Source organism: Nomascus leucogenys, chromosome 1a (assembly GCF_006542625.1).
Source record: "Nomascus leucogenys isolate Asia chromosome 1a, Asia_NLE_v1, whole genome shotgun sequence".
NCBI classification, from domain to species: Eukaryota; Metazoa; Chordata; class Mammalia; order Primates; family Hylobatidae; genus Nomascus; species Nomascus leucogenys.
The window spans coordinates 87,438,083-87,464,185 of NC_044381.1; the positions used below are offsets into that span (position 1 = coordinate 87,438,083).

The 26,103-nt window shown below is 42.3% G+C and overlaps 1 protein-coding gene and 1 pseudogene across 1 annotated transcript in view; both read right to left on the bottom strand.

Moving 5' to 3' along the window:
- Nucleotides 1-26,103, bottom strand: part of SYNJ2BP (synaptojanin 2 binding protein) — a 46,075-nt gene that overhangs the window by 15,318 nt on the left and 4,654 nt on the right. Inside the window, exon 2 of the mRNA XM_012504456.2 lies at nucleotides 1,008-1,144. Coding sequence (XP_012359910.2) covers nucleotides 1,008-1,144 — 137 coding nt within the window. The remainder of the gene's footprint in view (nucleotides 1-1,007; nucleotides 1,145-26,103) is intronic.
- Nucleotides 5,627-5,749, bottom strand: LOC115836125 (annotated as a pseudogene).

A 26,103-nucleotide genomic window follows, 5' to 3' on the forward strand; every position in this document is an offset into this window, starting at 1 on the left:
TCGACCTTTTTAGGTTTGCCTGAATTTCTTAACTTGTTCATTTCTTAAACATTATTAAGCACTGTGCTATGATTCAAAAGGTTAAAAAAAGATCTTAGGCCGGGCCCGGTGGCTCACGCCTGTAATCCCAGCACTTTGGGAGGCTGAGGCGGGCGAATCATGAGATCAGGAGTTCGAGACCAGCCTAGCCAACATGGTGAAACCCTGTCTATACTAAAAATACAAAAAATTAGCTGGGCGTAGTGGCAGGGGCCTGTAGTCCCAGCTACTCAGGAGGCTGAGGCAGGAGAATCGCTTGAACTCGGGAGGCAGAGGTTGCGGTGAGCCAAGATTACGACCTTGTACTCCAGCCTGGGTGACAGAGCAAGACTCTATTTCAAAAAAAAAAGGGATCTTGTCACTGCCTTTGAGGAAATATTCTGGAAAATAATAAGATTAATAATTACCATGTAGTATGTCTTCGTACAGACATTAGCAGGATGAAACAGGAACACAGTGGACAGATACTCAAATCAACTGCATTCCAAATTTTCATGTTAATAATGGGTGAAAAAGGGTTCTGAGTCTGAAAAGGACACTTAATTCCAACCTTCCTTCTTTCTGTTTTTTGAAGTTAAATCCAATTATAAGGGCTGACATTTCCCCAAAGGAAGATACACATTAGTGTTTTAATCAACAAAAGGAGGTGATAAAGTAATGGATGAAAGACAAAATTTGTGGATTTTAAATCTCTTTTCCCCATATGAGTCCCTCGCTGCTTCCTGCCTTGTGCTTTTTAAACAAGTAACTTCACATTCTGGGCTTCACATTCTCATCTATCAGGTGAGCATAATATTGCCCTCCATGCTCAATGATAGGGTTGGAAAGAGTGACTGATCAAAGTTGTCCCCATTCAACCTACAACCTGTATATTTCCGGATCCAAATCTTTTCAAGGAAAAGGGATAGGGGTAGGACCTAGGGCTTAGGGAGCAAAGGACAGTGAAGGAGGCCGAAGCCCATTCTCACCGAAAGGATCTTATCACCCTCCTGGAGCCGCCCATCCAGGGCTGCAGCCCCATTTTCTTTGATGCGGCTGACGTAGATGCCACTGTCGTTGGAGACATACTGCTGATCTGTCCCACCGACGATGTTGAAGCCCAGCCCTGAGAAAATCATGGAGGAGTAAAAAGATGGGGGTGAAGAAGAAAGAGAGAGATTAGAGAAGATGAAGAGAAAGGGAGGGAAAGCCTACTGGGGAGGAAAGGCTGATGGAGAGGAGATGCTGGCGAGTCAGCCTGTGATGGAGCTGGTGAATGGTCATGAACAAGGTCAGCAATATCAAGAATATTGAGTTGCTCACTCAAATGAGGCACATCTGAAAATATAAACACAGTGATCCACCTGTTTTGTTGAATATATAAAGAAAGATCTATATAGAACTTAAAGAATAATGGTGATTACTCTAAGTTCGTTCTTTCTTTTTTTGTTTGAGAGTCTTGCTAGTGGGCATAGTGGTGGGCGCCTGTAATCCCAGCTACTCAGGAGTTCATAGCTCAGTTGCCCAGGCTGGTTATGAACTCCTGGCCTCAAGCAATCACTATTGCCTTGGCCTCCCAAAGTTCTAGGATTACAGGTGTGAGCCACCACGCCCAGCCTAGATGTAAGTTCTTCTACTCACATTTAATTTTGATCCTGTTGATGGTATTCAAAGGACCCAGTTCCTGACATTCCTGATATTATTACAGCAGGGTTAGTTGTGTTCATCAGAAGAAGCTGTACATTTTTACCAATTATCGAATGAACTGTTCCTAATTTAGTGTGACAGATTTCTAACCATACCTTCCCTTCCACACTTCTCCCAAGCTTCTGGAGAATTTATGTATGATAATGCTTTGGAAAAAATCTCTTGAGAGTTTCATTTTTTTTTCTATTTTGGTTGGTGGAGGCAGTGGTGTAGGTATCGGCGGAGAAACCTCAGAACCAGAAAGGTAACTGCTATTTCATGGTAGGACTAAATCACCAAATTTACTCTCCTTTCTTTTGCTACTTCAAGTACAACCATATATAGGTTGAGTATCCCTTATCCAAAATGCTTAGGACCAAATGTGTTTTGAATTTTGAATTTGGGGGATTTTGGAATATCTGAATTAAACTTACCAGTTGAATATCCCTAATCCAAAAATCTGAAATCTGCAATGCTTCAATGAGCATTTCCTTTGAACGTCATGTTGGCCCTTAAAAAGTTTTGGAGTTGGAAGCATTTCAAATTTCAGATTTTTGGATTTGGGCTACTCAATCTATACTTGGGTATAGTAATTGACAAGTTTTATTCACTGTAGAAAAAACTGACTACTCGTTGATTAGCAACTCCCCAATTCCTCTTCCCTAAGTCCTTGGAAACCACCATTCTAATATTTGTTTTTATGAGTTTGACTATTTTAAATGCATATAATTTTAGTTATGCAAGATGAATTAAGTTCTAGAGATCTGCTGTACAACATTGTGCCTATAGATAATACTATATTGTACACTGAAAAATCTGTTCAGAGTAGATCTCACATTAAGTGTTCCTACCACAGTAAAACAAAATATTAAAAGAAAGAAAAAAGAGAAGGAAAGAAAACTGAGTATCAAAGTGCTATTTCCATGGACCAATGACTAAGTGCTGGAAAGGATTTCACTGTACAGAAACCATTGTTATGAAGGGATTTTACCTATGCATAAAAAAAAAAAAAAAGGAAAAAGGAACTTCTCTAGGGCTTTCTTAATGTCAGCTACTGGTAGAAGTCAGGGCCACAGTGTAAGACAAAGGAGATAGTTTGGAAACGAACCAAAAATCTGGTGGTGCAATTGGAAGGAATAACCATAATCACCAGCCTACACTGTTCTCAATAGAAAAGACACTTAAAGAGACATATGCAGGGGGCCGGGCATGGTGGCTCACGCCTGTAATCCCAGCACTTTGGGAGGCCAAGGCAGGCGGATCACAAGGTCAGGAGATCGAGACCATCCTGGCTAACACAGTGAAACGCCGTCTCTACTAAAAATACAAAAAATCACCTGGGCATGGTGGCGGGCCAGGTGACGGGCACCTGTAGTCCCAGCTACTCGGGAGGCTGAGGCAGGAGAATGGCGTGAACCTGGGAGGTGGAGCTTGCAGTGAGCCGAGATTGCGCCACTGCACTCCAGCCTGGGCAACAGAGCAACACTCTGTCTCAAAAAAAAAAAAAAAAAAAAAAAAAAAAAAAAAACAGACATATGTGGGCTTTCTGAAAGTTCTCCCCATTGGTGGGAGAAAAGCTTACACCTGAAGCTCACAGTATTAACATAAGTATTAGCAAATCAATTTGTAATTTAAAGAAAAACATGACCAAACAAGGACACAACAGGAAACATTAAAGTTAAAAAGCATACCTTAGTCAGGCATGGTGGCTCACGCCTATAATCCCAGCACTTTGGGAGGCCAAGGTGGGTGGATCACTTGAGCTGGGTGGATCACTTGAGCTCAGGAGTTCGAGACCAGCCTGGGCAATATGGTGAAACCCCGTCTTTACCAAAAATACAAAAAATTAGACAGGCGTGGTGGTACATGACCAACCTCAGGAGGCTGAGGTAGGAGGATCACTTGACCCTGGGAGGCAGAGGTTGCAGTGAGCCAAGATTGTGTCACTGCACTCCAGCCAAGGTGACAGAGTGAGACCCCATCTCAAAAATAAAATAAATAAAAAGCATACCTTGTGCATAAAATCTCTGCAGCTAGAGAATATAAATAATTTATTCTCTAAAATAATATACATAATAGAAAGTGCTACTACTGGAGTTTGTGACGTGGCTGGGCAACATAGCAAGACCCTATTCTCTAAATAAATACGAAGGTGCTACTTCTGGAAGATGCTATTTTAACTTCCTTGAAGGGCTGGGTATTAAAAATAGTAGCTTAACTTACTAAATGATTTTCTTAGAGCACCCTCAATTTGTATCATAGAAGGTAGGAAGTATTGGAGACGGTACAGAAATTTAAGATAAGGTGGAAAAGTAGATGGAACAAGATTATCGAAGGTTTTGAAATGACTTCAAAACTGTGACAGCTTTGAACAAGGGGGCCAAGGCCAACCCGCCTCTCCCAAGCTGGAACAAACTATGTAGAGAAAATCTTTCGAAGAAATCCAACATCCTCATCAAACACTACAGTTGCCTCTGGTGATCTTGGGAACAGGAAGCAAATGTTAAGCAGCTGAATGCAACATAGTAGTTAGCAAGAGAAAGAACTTTGCTACTGGTTATTCAAAGCTAACTGCAGAAAAAAAAGGAAGAGTAGAAGAAATTTTACCGAGATTTACCATAAACAAACAAGAGCCATCTACTACACACCCCATCGAAGTCGTATTACACAGGTACATTTATAACCCGTTGCTACTTCTGTTGTAAATGAACCAAACTATTTAACCTGAGAACTCCTGCATTGACCTGAAGCCCTTTGTTCAGCCAGAGTATTTACAGAACTGGGTGTATCTATAAGCCAAAGCATTGCTGCAATAAAAGAGTCACCACAGCATTGAGTAGTGGCATGACCAACTGAACCTGGGCTGTACGGATACCTACATAATCCCCAGTTCACTTGCTCAGTAAAAATTACTGATTGAATCTTATGTGTAAGATGTTGTGTTATTATCCGAGGAAGACATAAAGTTAAACTGCACACTCCCTGCTTTGATCCCAAACTGGAATTTTTCCTTTTTCCTGTCCCTTTAAGATATTGCAGAAGCAAATCATCATTTACTATGTGTTAGGCATTATGTTATACTCTGAGGAAGACATAAAGCTAACCTGGACAGTTCCTATTTTAACCACAAACCAACATTTATCCTTTTCCCTGTCCCTTTTAGATATTGTAGAAGCAAATCAAAGTCAGAAGACTTGGTTCTAAGTTTATAACTTACCAGATATGTGGACTGAAGCAAGTCAGTTTACCTCTGATCCTCAGCTTCCTTTTCTATAAAATAAGAATTATAAATTCTGCCCCCTCTACCTCAGTGGGTAAGTGTTAGGGGCCAATAACATAAAATATGAAAAAAAAAACTTCATAAACTACATAGTAGTTGCTCTATTGGGATAAGGTGCTAGGAGTAGTTGTCAATAAATTAATGGCTGCTAAAGCTCCAAACTAGATAGTTTGACAGAGAAAGGATGAATAAATATACAGTAGAAATACAAAATCTCCTAAAAAATGGGAAGACAGTTTTAAAATTCCACCCATCTATAAACAGGAACTCAAACTAATTAAGTATGTCTATGGCATGTGACCTAGAAATCCCCCTTAAGAGTAGATTCTAGCAAGTATGATATCTAAACTCTGCGGCAATCATCCAGCATATGGACCAACCAATTGAAACAGATGCCAGTTGGAAACCACCAGAAAGGGAAAGGCTATTCAATACGTATCTTGCTAATTATTGGCTATGGCCCAGAAAAGTCTTGCATAAGTAGGGTGACCACATATCCCAAAAGCAATTGCCACAAAAGCCAAAATTGACAAATGGGATCAATTAAATTAAAGAGCTTTTCTTCAGCAAAAGAAACTATCATCAGAGTGAACAGGTAACCTATAAAATGGGAGAAAATTTTTGCAATCTATCCATCTGACAAAGGGCTAATATCCAGAATCTACAAGGAACTTAAACGAATTTACAAGGAAAAAACAAACAACCCCATCAAACTGATAAGAACAGATACTACACTTGATCTTAGCCAAAAGGCCGAGAAGCGATACAACCCCATCAAAAAGTGGGCAAAGGATATAAACAGACACTTCTCAAAAGAAGATATTTATGAGGCCAACAACATATAAAGAAAAGCTCATCATCACTGGTCATTAGTGAAATGCAAATCAAAAGAGATGCCATCTCATGCCAATTGGAATGGCGATCATTAAAAAGTCTGGAAACAACAGATGCTGGTGAGGATGTGGAGAAATGGGAACACTTTTACACTGTTGGTGGGACTGTAAATTAGTTCAACCATTATGAAAGACAGTGTGGAGATTCCTCCAGGATCTAGAAGCAGAAATACCATTTGACCCAGCAATCCCATTACTGGGTATATACCCAAAGGATTACAAATCATTCTACTATAAACACACAGGCACACGTATGTTTACTGCATCACTGTTTACAATAGCAAAGACTTGGAACCAACCCAAATGCCTATCAATGACAGACTGGATAAAGAAAATTGGCACATATACATCATGGAATACTATGCAGCCATAAAAAAGAATGAGTTCATGTCCTTTGCAGGGATATGGATGAAGCTGGAAACCATCATCCTCAGCAAACTAACACAGAAACAGAAAACCAAACACTGCATGTTCTCACTCATAAGTGGGAGCCGAACAATGAGAACACATGGACACGGGGAAAGGAACATCATACACCAGGGCCTGTCAGGGGGTGGGGGGTAAGGGGAGGGAGAGCATTAGGACAAATACCTAATGCATGCGGAGCTTAAAACCTAGATAACGGGTTGATAGTGCAGGAAACCACCATGGCACATGTATACCTATGTAACAAACCTGTACGTTCAGCACATGTATCCCAGAACTTAAAGTAAAATTTAAAAAAAAAAAAAGATTTGAAACCAAACGAAAAAAAAAAGATCCTTAATAATATATTCTTAGTTTTTCATTAACTCACAGGAAAAGTCTGACCACCCATGAGACAGAAACCTATTACAGCTATTTACAAGGTAACCAGGCTTGTAAAAATATAAAAATGTAAAAAGAAACATGGGGTTTTAAAATGTAATGTTCATATTCATAACACAACACCTCCCTATAAATAAAAACATACACACAAATATTACCTATTTACAAAAATGCATGCACATTTAAAGAAATATAAAGACACATTAGAGTGGGTACTTATGGGGAAAAAGATACAGGATAGGGTTTAGGTATGAAGGGTTAAAAAAAAACCTGAGAGGAACACACTCATGATAACAGGGTACTTTAGAGCTAAAGGGTATAATTAATTCAGCTCTTATCATTAAAGGTCCAAAAGGAGTTGAGGGGAGAGGGTGGAAGAAAAAAGACTGGGAATCAACTTTTTTTTTTTTTTTTTTTTAGTGAATGAATGAAGAGCTTACTGAGCTCTGGTTATAATGTGCCAACAAATTTTAAAATATGGCAAGATTAAAATGGGTTGCTGGATGTCTATTTTGCAGTCTAAATGCAAAATAGTAAAGGTAGCATAAGAATGACACCACTATAGGATTAAGAGAGAAAGAAAGTGTGCCTAATAGAAGAACCTTGGAAAGTTAAACAAGAAATATCTTCTTTTGAACTCCTGATTATAGGTCTGGACCCTAAGCCTGTTTAAAAGAGCAATGGCAGAAGCAACAGCTAATGTTTACCAAGACCTTATTATGTGCCAAATAATATGCTATGTACTTTATATATATTATCTCATTTAATCTTCTTGACAAACACAAATACTCATTTTTCAAAGAGTTTAAAAGGTGAGGCATGGACAGATTAAGCAACTTTACAAAAACGTCACACAGCTCTTTGCAAAGCCAAGACTTAAGTCAGGCTGTGTGATTCCAAAGCATGAATTTTTAACCATTTTGCTACAATACATCTTTGCAGAAAACATAAACTGCTTTAAGAAAAAGTCTTCTAAGCATTGCTGGCTACCTCAGGAGCTAACTGGTCTCCAGGCTGGCTCTGAACAAGCAATGCTGGGATAATGGTTGTAGAGCAGTCCCCAAGGGTAATATATTCTAGAGGAATAATTCACCATTACAGAGTTCTGTAACTGTTGTCAAGGTTCCTATTATTTACCTTCAGACCAGAAAAGGAAAAGCCCTTCATTTCATTCAGATTCTTATCTACAAAATCTAAAAGTTATAAAGTAAATGACCAATGTTAACCCGTTCTAGAAATAACAATTCTGGACATAATTAAAATGAAACAAAATAGTTCATTAACACCAAGGATTATAGCCACTTGTTGAGTTATGAAGACTAAAGTAACAAACACCCTATTTTCCCTTTTCTTTCCCAAGATCAATCCGACTAATTTTCTCCCAGACATCAATCAAACTCCATTGGATACACAACCCCCCTGTCTGTCTTTATCTATATCATGGTAAAATAAACTTAACATAAAATTTAACATTTTACCCATTTTTAAATGCATAATTCAGTGGCATTAAGTACCTTCACAATGTCGTACAATCATCACCACCACCTATATCTGGAACTTTTTCTTCAAATAAAAACTCTATACCCACTAAAAAATAGCTCCTTATTCTCCCCTCCCCCAACCCCTGACAACATCTGTTATACTGTCTATATTAATTTGTGTATTCTAGGTATCCCATATAAGTAGAATCACACAATATTTGTTATTCTGTGTCTTGTTTATATTGCTTAGCATAATGTCTTCAAGGTTCATTCACATTGTAGCACATTTCAGAATTTCATTCTTTTTTTAAGGCTGAATTATAATCTTTTGTATGTACATACCACATTTTATTTACCTATTCATCTGTCAGAGGATATTTGTGTTGTTTCCACATTTTGGCTGCTATGAACATTGGGGTACAAATATCTGTTTTGAGTTCCTTCCTGCAATTCTTTTTATTTTTTGAGATGGAGTCTTGCTCTGTCACCCAGGCTGAAGTGCAGTGGTGCGATCTCCGCTCACTACAAGCTCCGCCTCCCAGGTTCACTCATTGTCCTGCCTCAGCCTCCCGAGTAGCTGGGATTACAAGCGCCTGCCATTACGCCCAGCTAATTTTTGGTATTTTTAGTAGAGACGGGGTTTCACCGTGTTAGCCAGGATGGTCTCGATCTCCTGACCTCATGATCCGCCCGCCTTAGCCTCCCAAAGTGCTGGGATTACAGGCATGAGCCACCGCGCCCGGCCCCTTCCTGCAATTCTTTTGGGTATATACCTAGGAGTGGAATTGCAGAATCACATGGTAATTATATATTTAATAATTTGAGGAGGTGACAAACTGTTTTCCACAGTGGCTGCACCACTTTACATCCTCACAAGCAATGCACAGCTACCCCAATGATATGTGTGTATGTATGTATGCGTGTGTGTGTCTATATATATATATATATATATGTATATAAAATAGTCATCCTAATGGGTGTGAAGTGGTAACCAATTGTGGTTTTGATTTGCATTTCCCTAATAGCTAGTGATGTTAAATATTTTTTTCATGTGCTTATTGGCCATTGGCCATTTGGATTACCTTCTTTGGAGAAATGTCTACTCAGGTCCTTGGCTCATTTTGGAATTGGGTTGTTTTCTGTCACTAAGCTGTAAAAGTTCTTTATATATGCTGGATATTAACTTCTTAGCAAATATATAATTGGCAAATACTATCTCCCATTCTGTGGGCTATCTTTAACTCTCCTCATAGTGTCCTCTGAAACACAAAATTTTTTTTGTGTTTTACTTTTAATGAAGCCCGGTTTATTTTTTGTTTTGTTGCCTGTGCTTTTGGTATCACATCCAAGAAATCATAGCCAAATCGAAGGTACTGAAGCTTTTTCCATTCTTCTAAGAGTTTTATGGTTTTAGCTCTTACATTTAGGTAGTTAATAAATTTCTAGTTAATTTTTGTACATAATGTTAAGGCAAAAATCCAACTTTCACATACTTCTGCATGTGAATATACAGTTTTCCAAACACCATATGTTAAAAATGTGTACTCTGCTGTTATTTGATGATGTGTTCTATAGATATATGCCTGTTAGGTCTAATTTGTTTATAGTGTTGTTCAAATCTTCTCTTTCCTTATTGATTTTCTGTTGGTTGTCCTATCCATTACTGAAAATGAGGATACTGAGGTCTAACTATTATTATAAAATGGTGTACTTCTCCAGATCAATTTTTCAACATTTGCTTGATACATTTTGGCACTCTGTTGCTTTGTTACAGGAACTTTAGGGTGTCGCTTTTCTGGCAGGAGACCTCTGTGTGGCTGCTGCAGCAGGGTGGGCAGCTCCAGGTGCCGGCTCTCTGCAAGGCTACAGCTGGACCAGGCGTAGCGTGAACAGCTTCTACAGCTGGCACTGGGGAACACGATGGCATCTGGAAGCTTGGAGATGCCAGGAACCGTAGGGTCCCAAGGAGAAAGTCACAGCCCTGGCTCAGGGAGCTCCCAGGTCTCAGATCCATGAAGGGTTGCAGCTCTTCTCTCTTTCTCTTCACCCGCAATGTAGCACGCAAGGGGCATGTCTCAGCCCTGACTGTGTTACAGCTCTCTTAGCCTCGCCATTCGATGGATCCTGAGTTCTTGTCCAGCAACCAGGAAGAATGAGATACACAGACAAGTGGAGTGTCAGCAAGACAAAGAGGAGCTTTACTGAGTGACAGAACAGCTCAGAGGGGACCTGCAGGGGGGTAGCTCCTTTCAGCAGCCAGGGTGTCCTGATGAGTGTTCGGCTCCTAGCAGAGAGAGTAGCTCTTCTCTGCTAGGGAGGTCATCTCAATGAGTGGTCAACTCTCAGCAGAGAGGGTAGCTCCTCTCTGTAGGCAGGTCATCTCAACAAGTACTCAGTTCTCAGCAGAGAGGGTAGCTCCTCTCTGGAGCTGGTCATCCCATCTTCTCTGCTGTGGCTGAACCTGGGACATTTATGGGCCTCAGAGCAGAAGTGTGTGCCAACTGGTCCACAGGCAGCCATGGACAGCCCAGAAAAGGCACAAGTACCCATTCCAGTCTGCGGGACTGGCAGCCCAGCCCCCAGCCTTCAGGCCCACCTTGGCCTGAAGGTGGGGCCTCACCAGGGACCAATCCCCTTCCACCCAGGAGACTGTCTGCCTCCTGCCACCATCCATGGCGACCAGGCTGCTTGTGCCAAGGGGCACCTGCAGGCCAGTGCTGAGCTGCCCTCAGCACCTCCAGGATTCCCCTCATGCTTGTTGGCGCCCAAAGTCCAGAGGGGGCCGAGGCAGCAGGGGGCTGGCGTGTCAGCACTGCCCTAAGTGTGTGCACACTGGGCCGGGCTTTGACAGCACTCAGGTTGGCCCAAACGCTGCACTGAGATCGGAGCAGTCACTGGGAGCAGGGAGAGGCCAGGCAGCAGGAAAAGACACCCCTGAGCCTGTGGGCGCAGGGGGAACCTTCCTGGGCCCCTGAGGGTGAGGAGTGCAGAAATGCCTAGGTCTTTGCACCTGGGAAGGCGGAGCTCTCATCTGCTCCATGAAGTGTGCAGCCAGCACTAGCTGTGCCTCCTCACAGCCTGGGGTGGGGGCTGCAGGTCCTCGCTGGGCCGGGGCCAATATTCAGAGCAGGACTGACATCACCACAAGCTCCCGCCGTCGCCCTGGCGCTGAGGGGTGGCCTGGGACTCCCTGTAGCTTGGCTCACAGCCCTGCCTGTAGGGGGCCTCCAGGAGCAGATAGTGGGCCCCGGGCCTGGCCATCGCGAGTGTCAGGCTCGAAGTCACCCTGATGCAGGGCGGACCCCGGGGATGCGGCCCCGCGGAGGCTGCTCCCAAGGTGTAAGAACCCACTGCAGTGCCCTTGGTGGGTGGGTTTGGTGGGTGCTCCGCTGGCCAGGTCCCCAAAACAGGCGCTGCTCCCACTTCCCACCCTGGGGCCCCAAAGTGCGGCCCCAGCTCTGCACCCCTGGCCCAGCCCCCATGCTCTGTGTAGAAGCATGGCACTGCCCCAGGCCCACCATGGCCTCAGGGTCCCTCTCTGCTCAACCGCACTGCTCACCTGCTGGCGCACATCTCGGCCTGGCCCCACAGCGCAGTCCCCAAGGCAGCAGGCTCCAGTGGGGTTCCTGCTTGTCCCTGGCTCCCGCTGGCTCCATGGAGCAAGGCACTGCCCCGGGCCCAGCCCTGCCTCCTCCCCACGCTCTCCCTGTAGTTGCAGCAGGCAAGAGTGGCAATGCAGGGCCAGGGTCTGCATCAACAGAGGCTCTGGACCTGGGGATGGGTCCCACCTGGCCATATGAGGGTGGGGGACACACAGTTGGCTGCCTCAGGGACACAAGGCATAGGGGACCCACCACTGCCATTGCTGCTCCCACAGCCGCTCCTGCTGCCACCGCCCACGCCTCCCCGCTGCAGCCAGTGTGATGGCACTGCCATCAATTCCCCCTCTGAAGAGGAACATCTAACTGCTGTTAAGATAGGGACGATGACTGCTCTTAACTGCTTCATGCTGACAGAGGGTGTTGTTTTGTGGAAAACAGGAGATTTTCTCTCAGGATCCTATCTAAGGGTCAGCTTCATGCTGATGGGTGTTGTTTTGGGGAAAACAGCAGATTTTCTCTCAGGGTCCTATCTAAGGGTCCCCAGTAAAAGGGAGCCATCATCCGAGGCTCCATTTCCATGACCATTTGGAGTTTGACAGCCCACCCCTTTTATTTCTTTTGAGCTGCAGTCAGAGATCACTGGTTGGTTCACCCCTACAATTGTCAAAAGCTGCAAAAAAGAGAAAAGTTTCCTTGACTCTGAAATACAAAACAAATGATCAGCAATGTTCCAAGCAAAAAGTCAAAAAGGATTATTTCAGTCTTCCATTAGTTCAGATCACTCAGTCAACTCCTGTTCACAAGCTCCAAGGTTATCAGAAACCAGTACTCAAGGACTATAATCCATCTTTTGAAGAGGATCAAAACAAGACAACAATTGTCTGTGAATGCCAAAATATCCTAGGGTCATTTCATTCAAAAACACAAATGACTAAGAAATTTGGTCATCTCTGTGGATTACAATAACCCAATACGATAACCCTAATTATGATTGACAGCATATACTCAGACATTTGGATTTTTGAAGTCCCATACAATTTTGGAACATACACCAGTATTATTCACCCAAATATAACCTGAAGAAGACTAAACCCTATCTTTATCTTGACAATCCCTTTACAAATTTTTGTTAAAGAGTAGAACAGTGCCTTTAGAAACCCTTGTGGTCTTATTCCAAAGTTTACTTTATAAAAAAAAAACCAAACAATACCCTTTTGAATTTAGTATTCCCACACAGAATTTTAAGATTAACCTTTACAAATCTTCACAACTTGTTTAAACCTTTAGCTTTATCTTATCTAATTTAAAACAATCGTTTAACCCCCTAAACTAGGCAAAAATGTATATTCCCATGCCTTCTCATACTCTTTTACTAAAGACACGTTTTACATTCTTTACACACCTTGCACGTAAATCTATTTTCAGTAGTTTCAATTACATGTTATAATGGTAACTGTTAGCAATTTTTAATTTTGATGAAAAATCTGGTAAGTTATCTTAATTATTTACTTAGATGCAGATAAGGTCTATTTCTAACATAGCTAGGGGTGTGGCATATGTTCCCCAGCCTTACCAAACCGCAAAGCAGCCAAGTTGAAGAATTTTCAAAAGCCAAAGAAGCAGTCTATGACTTTTGAAAAGTCCGTAAATTATGAAAAATTAAGCTTCAAAATTCAAGTGCTCTTTTTAGAAACACCAGCATGACTTATATATAACACTTATGGGACACCCTCTTATAAATATCTAGGAAAGTGGACCCACCTAACTTGGGATGGTCATAAGCAGAAACGGCCAAAACAGAGATCCTCTGAAATGTATAAAATAATTCATTTGCAAGCACAAGAGGGGGGAAAAAAAAGCTGGTTTTAGAACCATACAAACTGAATGAGAGACCTACTTTATAATAGTCTTGGTTAAAATCTGATAATAAGAGATTTGAAAAGATTATTTTTTAGAGTTCTCTGGTCAGAAGTCAGCTTACTTAGGGCTGGGCATGGCGGCTCACACCTGTAATCCTAGCACTTTGGGAGGCCAAGGAGAGAGGATCACTTCAGGCCAGGAGTTTGATCCTCCCACCTCCGCCTCCCAAAAAGTTAGGCTTACAAGCATGAGCCACTGTTCCTGGCTAAACTTGTTCTATTTCTTTCCACTCTGCTCCTCCTTCCTTTTGCTATTTTGATACCATAGGAAGAAATCTAAAGGAGACTTCTAACGACTCAGACCCCTCAAGGAACACAGAAAAAACACACCATTCACTCCTTTTGGGGTATTCTGTCTTCTTGTGGAGTCTGAAAAGTCATGGACAGGTTCCTCTCAAGTCTAAAACTCTGCTCTCTTCCATACTGCATTACTTGTTGGCTTTTGAGAGTACCAGAGACTACTCTGTACTGTGAGAGAGACCTTTGTGTATGTTACGGCTGGTAAGTCACTGACAAGAGCTACAGTATTGGAGGTGACTAACAGCAGTTGTTTATGGTGAATGGTTGTTACTACAGGCAGCTACTCATTTTTTTTTTTTTTTAAACATTTAGGTAAGAAAGATGTGGCTTAATGTCTTTGTAGTGAGGTGCACTGTGGAGGTTTGTGTGGCCTAGTATCATGGCATTTTGCTCTTTGTGGAGACCCAAGATTCACTGTAAAAGTGGTTTCCTTGATTTTTAAAGATCCAGATACACTGCCCTGCAAATCGGCCTGGCTTTTAGACACTTAATATCAGGCCCTGAGGCAGTCCTCACTGGGACAACAGGTAGTGCACCTGTAGTCCCAGGGAGGCTGAGGTGGGAGGATCACTTGGGTCCAGGAGCTCAAGACCAGCCTGGGTAACATAATGAGAGCCTGCTTTAAAAAAAAAAAAAAAGAAAGAAAGAAAGAAATTTTTAAAATGTATATGTATTAGGCCCTGGAAACTGCAAATACTTTCCTGGTCCCATTCATGAAAGGGCTCAACTTTGAAGTCAGTAATCTAATCAAGAAACAAACTAAGTATCTAACAAGATTAGTCTCCAAAATACAACTTTCTGGCACTTAGCTGGCTACTTTGAAACTCTATGTAAAATAAATTTACTTCTATAAAGGAAATCTCCATTTGTAAGGACATCCCCCTATACCCAAGCAGCTAGAAATTTTTACAATGGGAAAGACACTGGCTTAAAGTTTACATAACAAACCTTACCTATGTTTAAAGATACTTTTCCTGGCAATTTTATCTTGACTGATTCTTTTTGTTTCAGCAAATAATGGTATACAGATATAAGTTCTGTGCCTCTGGGGGTATCAATTTTCACCTAAGAGTAATGTTTGCAATTTAGGGTTACCTAGCTAAATAACTGTTTAGGGAAATGGAATAAGTAATCAAGGAACTGGTAGTCTAAACAGGGAGAGATTATTTGCAAACTGGCAAATGAAGAATCTTATAAAGCTATAAGATCTGTTTCTGTCTCTGTGTCTGTATGTCTCTATGTTTATGTGTCATGTGTATGTGATATTCCACCACCAAAATACATGAAAACATTCTAATGAATTTGTCAGAGGCGTTTAAACCACAGCAACTCCATCTTGAACAGGAGCTAGGTAAGATAAGGCTAAGCCCTGCTGGGCTGCATTCCCAGTAAGTTAAGGGATTCTTAGTCACAGCGTGAGAAAGAAGGTAGGCACGAGATACAGGTCATGAAAACCTTGCTGATAAAACAGGTCGCCGTAAAGAAGCCGGCCAAAACCCACCAAAATCAAGATGGTGATGAGAGTGACCTCTGGTGGTCCTCACTGCTACACTCCCACCAGCGCCAAGACAGTTCACAAATGCCATGGCAATGTCAGGAAATTACCCTATATGGTCTAAAAGGGGGAGGCATAAATAATCCACCCCTTGTTTAGCATATCATCAAGAAATAGCCATAAAAATGGGCAACCAGCAGCCCTCGGGGCTGCTCTGCCTATGGATTAGTCATTATTTTGTTTGTTTACTTTCTTTTTTTTTCCTTTTTTTTATTAATTTTTTTTTGCACACGAAACAATAAACATTTTCTAAAAATACATACAAACAAAAAGATGCATATCAAACACATTAGGAAGGTTGCACATGGGAAGATGGGGAATAGAAATGGGGGGGTGGGAATTAAAGAAAATAAATGAGAGAGGGACTTTGTATGGATCAATGATAATAACTCAATCCTCTATTTGACAAAGAAGAAGGAGAAGGAAGAGGAAGAAAAAGCAAGTGGGATAAAGGATCAGAAAGGGAGGAAAATAGAAAAAATTAGAGTATGACTCCAGGGTAGACCTGTTTTGTTGCCGCTGGGTTGGTTGGTTGGTTTGTCTGTTGTATTTTTCATGTTTCGCCATGTTGGCCAGGCTGGTCTCTAACTCCTAGCCTCAAGTCATCAACCCGCCTCAGCCTCCCAGAGTGCTGGGACTACAGGCGTGAGCCACCACGTCCAGCTCCCACATTGGGTCTGGCCTCCGTGGTAGACCTCCCAGAAGGGGCGGCCGGGCAGAGGCGCTCCCCACATCCCAGACGGGGCAGCCGGGCAGAGGGGCTCCTCACTTCCCAGACGGGGCAGCCGGGCAGAGGTGCTCCTCACTTCCCAGACGGGGCGGCCGGGCAGAGGCGCTCCTCACTTCCCAGATGATGGGCGGCTGGGCAGAGGCGCTCCTCACTTCTTCCCAGACGGGGCGGCCGGGCAGAGGCGCTCCTCACTTCTTCCCAGACGGGGCGGCCGGGCAGAGGCGCTCCTCACTTCTCAGACGGGGCGGCCGGGCAGAGGCGCTCCTCACTTCCCAGACGGGGCGGCCAGGCAGAGGCGCTCCTCACTTCTTCCCACACGGGGCGGCCGGGCAGAGGCGCTCCTCACCTCCCGGGGCGGCCGGGCAGAGGCGCTCCTCACATCCCGGGGCGGCCGGGCAGAGGCGCTCCTCACATCCCAGACGGGGCGGCCGGGCAGAAGCGCTCCTCACATCCCAGATGATGGGCAGCCGGGCAGAGGCGCTCCTCACTTCCCAGACGGGGCGGCCGGGCAGAGGCGCTCCTCACTTCTTCCCAGACGGGGTGGCCAGGCAGAGACGCCCCTCACTTCTTCCCAGACGGGGCGGCCGGGCAGAGGCACTCCTCACTTCCCAGACGATGGGCGGCCGGGGAGAGGCGCTCCTCACTTCCCAGACGATGGGCGGCCGGGCAGAGGCGCTCCTCACTTCCCAGATGGGGCGGCCGGGCAGAGGCGCTCCTCACTTCCCAGACGGGGCGGCCGGGCAGAGGCGCTCCTCACTTCCCAGATGGGGCGGCCGGGCAGAGGCGCTCCTCACTTCCCAGACGGGGCGGCCGGGCAGAGGCGCTCCTCATTCTTCCCAGACGGGGTGGCCGGGCAGAGGCGCTCCTCACTTCCCAGACGGGGAGGCCGCGCAGAGACGCTCCTCACTTCTTCCCAGACGGGGTGGCAGGGCAGAGGTGCTCCTCACTTCTTCCCAGACGGGGCGGCCGGGCAGAGGTGTTTACTTTCTTAATAAACTTGCTTTCACTTTATGGACTTGCCTCAAATTCTTTCTTGCATGAGATCCAAGAACCGTCTCATCAGGTCTGGATCAGGACCCCTTTCCAGTAACGAAATGGCTTTAAAGGTAAGCACTTAAATCAAGTATTTTATCAGAAACATAGAAAGTAACTCAAATGCCTTTTAATTCACATTACAAAAATAAGACTACTTTGTTGGTTTAATGAAAATAGTTGTTTCTTCTGATCAGCAAAATATGCATGTATGTAAAGTCAGGGTTTCACAAGCTGTGGAAACTATTAACAAAGAAATAACTTGAGGCCAGGCATGGTAGCTAACATCCATAAGGCCAGGAGCTCAAGACCAGCCTGAGCAACATGGCAAGATCCTGTCTCTACAAAAATGAAAAATAAAAAAAATATTAGCAGGGCGTGGTGGTGCACTGCTGTAGGCCTGGAGTGAGCCATAATAGCACCACTCTACTCCAGCCTAGGTGACAGGGCAAGACCCTGTCTTAAAGACAAACACAAAAAAAAAATAACTTGGGATGACGGCCAGCTTTGTTTAATGATCTATACAAGTCTAACTTTTAAGAATGAATAAATTAAATGAATGTAAATAGTATAAAAGTGTATAAGCAAGTTTTTCATAATTTTAAGAATCTTTTCAGAAACTTAAAATCATGTTATGCTAAATTGACAGATAATTATAAAATGAGTCATTTACATGGTATAGAAAAGCTAAATATATTTAGATCTATTAATAAACAGATTGAGAAGGTTATCTTTCTAGAAATTATGAAATGGTTCTATCTACAAATACTGGTATAAAACTGTTCAAAATTACCTTACTTCCTAGGTTCTTCACCAGAAATTAGGGTTACTAAGAGTTAAAGTTATAGTTAATATATACAATTAAAACTACTGAATACAACAGAAACAATTCTAAATACAGTGCATATAAAGAAAGTAAGATGTGAAGAAAGTTGACAATAGAGATAACTTTTCTTTACATTGTAACTTTGTGTGGACAAAATAAGGAGGAAAGAAATGTAAATTAAATAAGGAGGGCCAGGTATATAGTGGTTCACGCCTGTAATTCCAGCACTTTGGGAGGCTGAGGTGGGTGGATTGCTTGAGTACAGGAGTTCAAGATCAACCTGGGCAACATGGCAAAACCCCATCTCTACAAAAAATACAAAAAATTATCTGGGTGTGGTGGTGTGTGCCTGTAGTCCCAGCTATTCAGGAGGCTAAAGTGAGAGGATCATCAAAGCCCGGGAGGATGAGGCTGCAGTAAGCTGTGATCACGCCACTGCACTTCAAGTTGTGTGACAGGGTGAGACCCTGTCAGTCAATCAATCAAATCAATCAATGATAAGAAAGAAGGAAATGTAAATTTCTGTCTTAAGGTAGAATGCCAATATCAGAAAGTCAGTATAGGACAAAACTAAAGGTTTAAACAGGTTGTAGAAAGTCTGGAAAAAAATGAATGAATGAATGAATGATAATGGGGAAATAAATGTATAATAAATTTCTGTCCTAAGGTAGAATGCCAATATCAAAAAGGAAGTATAGGACAAAACTGAAGGTTTGAACAGGTTGTATTAGGTTGGTGCAAAAGTAACGGCAAAAACCGCAATTACTTTTGCACCAACCTAATAGAAGTTTTGTGGAACATGAATCTTATGAATTTTGTGAGTGATCAAGTTGGCTAAAATTAGAAGGGGATTATTTCACTTTTTAAAAAATTGAGCATCAAAATCAAAATTGAGCATTAATATCAAAAGCACACTGATGCAAGGCCAGACTCAAAATAATGGGTTTTCTGGGCCACTGATCTGCTCTTTAATAGATTATAAAAGGGTTATGGGAATCTTGTGTGTTCAAAGCTGATTGAGATTAGATGGATTTGTTTATTGAAGTTAGCTTTAGCATTAACAACATACTGATGCAAAGGTAGAATATGGTTTTCTCTTTAAAACAATATTTTCATATACTAAGAGATAATAAAAGACTTGTTCACCTTTTGAGTAATCTACAAAAATAAAAAGAGAGAAAGATGTGTTGGTCTTGTGCTGTCTTTATTAGGTCTTTTGATTGTTTGGGAAACCAAGTCTCCTTTCTATTAAAGAGTAAAGGTCTTTGCTTTTAAGTATCACCTCAACTTAATTAATGACTATTATTTTATTGTGTCTTGTGATCCTGTTTTGTTTTCAACCTGCATTATTTGACATGCTTTCCAAAACCAAATTTCAAATTCTAACATTAAGACTTTTCCAAAAGGAACCCCTGGAAGTCCAACAGATACGTATTAGGCTTATATGTTAAAATCATATTGTTATAGTAGGTAGCTAGTCAGGCATAAGCAGGGCAGGAGGGGGCCTACCACCACACACACACACACCAGGAATGTCAGGTTACCTTTGCAGAATAACACACCCAACGACTACAAAATAAACTTTACATTTAAAATGCTTATGAAACTGCCTTTCCAAAAATTGTAACTGAGAAAATGATGATGGTGAAAGAGATCTGACCTAACTGACTCCATCTTGCTTCTAATCTCCAAATTGTCCTTGTTCATTCCTGGGTGTAGGCCAAACTAACTTTGGGAGGAACTTAGCTTACAGTCGAACTTTGAAATAAAGATAACAGCCCTTTGCTGAAATAAACTCCCTTCTTGCTTGGGGACTATACTGCCATTGCAGGACTAACAAATTAGCCACAAGATTAGAAATTATGATTTAGGAGTCATGAAGCTGGAGGCTACAAGATTCTGAACTTCCCTGAATTGCTCCAGGGGATAACATCACGATTGTAAAACCTAAGATCAGCGCTTGTGATATTTTGCAGACCCTGCACTCAATGGATCAGGCTGCACCATTTAGATCTATTAACTAACTCATCTAGTCTTTGTAGTCCCCACCCAGGAAATGACACAGCATAAGAGGACAGCTTCAACTCCCTATGATTTCATCTCTGACCTGACCAACCAGTGATCCCCACTTTCTGACCCCCTACCTGCCAAATTGTCCTTAAAAACCCTGATCCCTGAGTTTTCAGGGAGACTGATAATAAAACTCCAGTCTCCTGTACAGCTAGCTCTGTGTGAATGAAACTCTTTCTCTATTGCAATTCCCCTGCCTTGATAAATTGGCTCAGTCTAGGCAGCAAGCAAGAAGAACCCATTGAGTAATTACACCTGCACTTCATTGAATGTGAATCATGCCTCAAAAAAGTTGAGATGAACCTGGTGATTATGTACAAAAATGCAAGCATTTTAAACATTTATTAATGACTCCTACTTATTAGGTTGGTGCAAAAGTAATTGCAGTTTTTGCTATAAAAAATGGCAAAAACTGGCCTGGCGTGGTGGCTCACACCTGTAATCCTAGCACTTTGGGAGGCCGAGGCGGGCAGATCACGAGGTCAGGAGATCACGACCATCCTGGCTAACACAGTGAAACCCTGTCTCTACTAAAAATACAAAAAATTAGCCGGGCATGGTGGCAGGCGCCTGTAGTCCCAGCTACTCGGGAGGCTGAGGCAGGAGAATGGCATCAACCTGGGAGGCGGAGCTTGCGGTGAGCCGAGATTGCACCGCTGCACTCCAGCCTGGGCAACAGAGTGAGACTCCGTCTCAAAAAAAAAAAAAAAAAAGGCAAAAACCACAATTACTTCTGCACTTAGTATTAGTCAATAATAAAAAGCTAAAGTTTCTCAAAGCACCAATTTCATGTTAATTAAGCCAAAAAAATTTTGTTATAGTATCCTCCTTACAGTAGACTTTTTCTGCTATTTCCTATGCAAATATGATAAAATGATTTTTAAAGAAATTCTAAGTATATCCCCAAGATAAAATCAAAGTAAAAAAAACGTAGAAGATGAAGTTTAAACTCAAAATCCCTATAATCTACCTTTCCAGCCATCTTTGGACATTCTCTACTTTGCATTATACAGTAAACAAAATTTAATATTTGCTATGGCTTTTCACCCTATCATCCCCACCCACATCTACTGCTTATCTCCATGACTTTGGATGTCTTCTTCCCTTTGCCTGAAAACATGAAATTACTTGTTTAATTGTCTCATTACTCTATTGCAACATTCATTCCTAGAAGACAAAGTAATTAGCTTGTATTCATTTTTGTACCTCCTGTGCCAATATAGTACCTAGTACATACACAAAGCCCAACTGGTGTCAATTGTCTGTTATTGGAATTGAAAACTACACCTAGGTCAGGAATTTCTAACATTTCCAGTTCTAGGGAAATCTCGCAAGGTTAAAAATGTTTCTGGGAGCTTCTAACAAGTTTTTTTTTGGGGGGGAAGGATTATTGCAGTAATAGCGTTTTTTATAAACTAAGGCATAAAAGGGGGAAAAATAGAAATAGAAGCCACATATCCCTGAAATTACTGACACAGCTTACCCTACCCTTCCTAGATGACTCAACTCTTGCCCCATAAAGTCTACTCCCCACATGGTAGTACCCTTAAAGCACTTCAGTGAATTAAATGAGTTGTTTTGTGGTAAAGTGCTTACGACAGTACGGAATCATCACTACAAATGTATTTATAAAACAAAAATCGGCCAGGTGTGGTGGCTCACACCTGTAATCCCAACACTTTGGGAGGCCAAGATGGGTGGATCACCTGAGATCAGGAGTTAGAGACCAGCCTGGCCAACATGGTGAAACCCCATCTCTACTAAAAATACAGAAAAATTAGCCAGGTGTGTTGGCAGGTGCCTGTAATTCCAGCTGCTTGGGAGGCTGAGGCAGGAGAATCGCTTGAACCTGGGAGGCAGAGGTTGCAGTGAGCTGAGACCGTGCCACTGCACTCCAGCCTGGGCAACAAGAACAAAACTCTGCCTAAAAAAAAAAATTTAATCCTCACAACTCTATTAGTTGATTCTTATTAGTAGATTCTTATTAGTAGATTCTAATTATACTAACGCTATACTAATCTAACTCTTATTAGTAGATTCTAATAATCCTCTCATGTTATAGCTGAGGAAACCGGGGCAGATAGAAGTGAGATGACTTGCACAAGGTCACACAGTTAGTGAGTGATAGAGTAAGGATTTGAACTCAAGCATTCTGGCACTTTTTCTTTTTTGAGACTGAGTCTCGCTGTGTCACCCAGGCTGGAATGCAGTGGCACGATCGCAGCTCACTGCAACATTCACCTCCTAGGTTCAAGCAATTCTCCTGCCTCAGCCTCCCAAGTAGCTAGGACTACAAGCATGCACCACCAAACACAGCTAATGTTTTGTTTTGTTTTGTTGGCAGAGATGGGAGTCTGGCTATGTTGCCCAGGCTGGTCTTGAACTTCTGGCCTCAAGAAGTCCTCCTCCTCCTCGATCTCCCAAAGTGCTCGGATTACAGGCAAGAGCCACAGTGCCTGGCTTGAACTGCAAAATTCTTAAAAACAGGGATCATTTCTTATTCTTTATTCTAGTGTCCACGATTCCTAATCATCATGTAGGCACATAATAAATGCTAAATAAATTTTAAAAAATAGTTTTACTTTACTTTTCAGTCTTCTGAAACCAGCAGTTCTGACCCTATCATCTTTTTTTTTTTTTTTTTTTTTTTGAGAGGGAGTCTTGCTCTGTGCCCCAGGCTGGAGTGCAGTGGCACGATCTCGGCTCACTGCAAGCTCTGCCTCCCGGGTCCACGCCATTCTCCTGCCTCAGCCTCCCCAGTAGCTGGGACTACAGGCGCCCGCCAACACACCCGGCTAATTTTTTGTATTTTTAGTAGAGACGGGTTTTCACTGTGTTAGCCAGGATGGTCTCGATCTCCTGACCTCGTGATCCGCCCGCCTCGGCCTCCCAAAGTGCTGGGATTACAGGCTTGAGCCACCGCGCCCGGCCTCTGACCCTATCATCTAAGTATAGTTTGGCTATTTTTCCTTCAATAAATAATTGTGTACTTATCACATGTAATCATTGACCACTTTTCTGCCTAGTCACATGGCTTCACAAAATGTTTCTGCAGTTGAACATCTATCAGCTTGCCTTTCTATTTCCCCAAAGTAATTCCTAGATATTTTACTGTACAGCTTTTCTTTAGTATTGTTTTGAAAAGATCTTAATACTGATCCTTGAAGCAATCTTTAGAGAATTGTTCCATTTACCTGACTCTCTCCAAGAGGTGTTCCATCTACTATTTCTCCTTGTTTCTGATATCTTAGCCAGTTTCCTATCCATAATACAACGTGTCCATCCTCATTCTCTCTTTCTCAAATTGTATTTAGTGAAGACCCATGTTTACCACTTTTTGAAAGCTGAAACAGATCATGTTACTGCTTCTCTTTATTTAAAACATCCCATTATGGCAGGCACAGTGGCTCATGCCTGGAATCCCAGCACTGTGGAAAGCTGAGGCGGAGGATCACTTGAGACCAGGAGTCCACGGTGTGACTGGGCAACATAGTGAGATCTCATCTCTACAAATAATTAAAAAAAAAAAAATTAGTCAAGTGTGGTGGTCCGTGTCTGTAGTCCCAGCTACTCAGGAAGCTGAGGCAGGAGGATCACCTGAGCCCAAGAGGTCGAGGCTGCAGTGAACTATCATAGTGCCACTGCACTCCAGCCTGGGTGACAGAGAGAGACCCTGTCTCAAAAATAAATAAGTTGGGTGTGGTGGCTCACGCCTGTAATCCCAGCACTTTAGGAGGCCAAGGCGGGTGAATAACTTGAGCTCAGGAGTTGGGAGACCAGCCTGGGCAACATGGTGAAACCCCGTCTGTATGAAAAATATGGCTAATAAAAACATTAATCAGGTGTGGTGAGGCATACCTGTGGTCCCAGCTACTTGAGGGGCTGAGACAGGAGGATCACTTGTACCCAGGAGGTCAAGGCTGCAGTGAGCCAAGATCATGCCACTGCACTCCAGCCTGGGTGACAAAGTGAGACCCTGTGTCATAAATAAATATAAAAACATTCCATTATATTATTCTGATATCTATTGGTTTGCTCAGTCATTTAATGAACATTTATTGACCACTGTGTGTCACGCACTAGACAAAGCATTAAAAAAAAACATTAAAGACACATGCATGTGTGTGTTCACTGCAGCACTATCTGCAATAGCAAAGACATGGAATCAACCTAAATGCCCATCAGTGGTAGACTGGACAAAGAAAATGTGGTACATATACACGATGGAATACTTTGCAGCCATTAAAAAGAACAAGATCATGTCCTTCACAGGAACATGGAAGAAGCTGGAGGCCATTATCCTTAGCAAACTAACCAAGGAAGAGAAAACCAAATACCACACTTTCTCACTTATAAGTAGGAGCTAAATAATAACACATAGACACATAGAGGGGAACAACAGACACTGGGGCCTACTTAAGGTGGAGGTTGGGAGGAAAGAGAGAATCAGGAAAAATAACTAACGGGTACTAGGCTTAATACCTAGGTGATGAAAAAATCTGTAGAACAAACCCACATGACACTGTTTACCTATATAAGGAACCCATACATGTACCCCTGAACCTAAAATAAAAGTTAAATGAAAGAAAATAAGAAATAAAATATACGTTCTTTGAATCAGAAGAGCTCAAAGTGAAGTAGAAGGAGGAGACATAAGTGAGAAAGCATACAGAAAAAAAAAAAGTTATTTATAGTGATTCAGGGCTTGGAATTTTAAGTCACACAGACCTGGATCCAAATCTGCACTTAAGGAGTTGTATAACGCAGAAGTAAGGTTTCCTCATTTCTGAAATGGGGATAAAAACCATTTCATCTCTTCCTTTTTACAAGGGGACAAGATACAGTGCTTAGCTTGGCAATACATGGGAATACATTACAGGCAATCTGTAAATGATGTATAATACAGACAATAAGAGAACATCTATCCTGGGTAAAGTCTGCTTCCTAAAGGAGCTAACTCTTGAACTGAGTCCTAATCAATGACTAGGAAGTAGAAAGAATCCAGATAGAACCTTAGAGAAAGGTTAAGTTTCCATACTAACACTAAAGACTCTTCATAATCTGATCTCCACCTACTCAGGTTACTACTCAGCTACCTCTTCTCTCTTGAACCTCCTAAAGGAAACTTCCCTTTTGTCTAGGCTGGTTTACTCACTAACCTCAGAATATGCTCTGCTTATTTTCTTCTATTATTGCTTAGGCCATACTCATCCCTGACTCTGGCCCTAGCCTAAAGCCTGTCCATTCCAGAAGACTCACAAGTTCCACCTTCTTTTAATTGACCATTTTAATGGTTCTCAGCAGTGGCTGCATTCTTGAACTTTCCTAGCACAGGGTCAGATTACCATGCTCCTTTCCACACTTCCTTTGCCCTCCCACTAACTACCTGCTCATCATTTTCCTTAACTATCTGCACCTTTGCAGTGAGATTTAATTTTTCATATGTGAACATCATATCTCTATTGGATTGTAAACTCCATGAAGGCGAGACTTTGTGTAAGCAAGAGAAAATAGGGCAAGGATATAGCCTTCAGTCTCACATCTATTTGATATGTGAAGAAAGGAATAGATCAGAAAACTACTAACAACAGTTTCAGTTAGCATGAAACCTAAAGCCTATGACAGGTCTACAAGGGCTTAAATGATAGAACTTAATGGGGCATCTTGATTTTAGGTACTCACCTTGATATGCCCTCAGCTCTATCAACAGCAAGCAATAAAAACTTTCCACTGTAAGTTATGTTAGTCATTTAAGATGCCTCAAATGCTTCTGGGAATAAGGCATGATATAATAAAATAAAGGTCAGGAGAAAGGTTGGCAGTCAACTTCTTAAACATGGCTACTGTGGTGGAAAGTAGTATATGGTATAGCAGAATTAACACACCTGGGTTAAAATCCTTTGA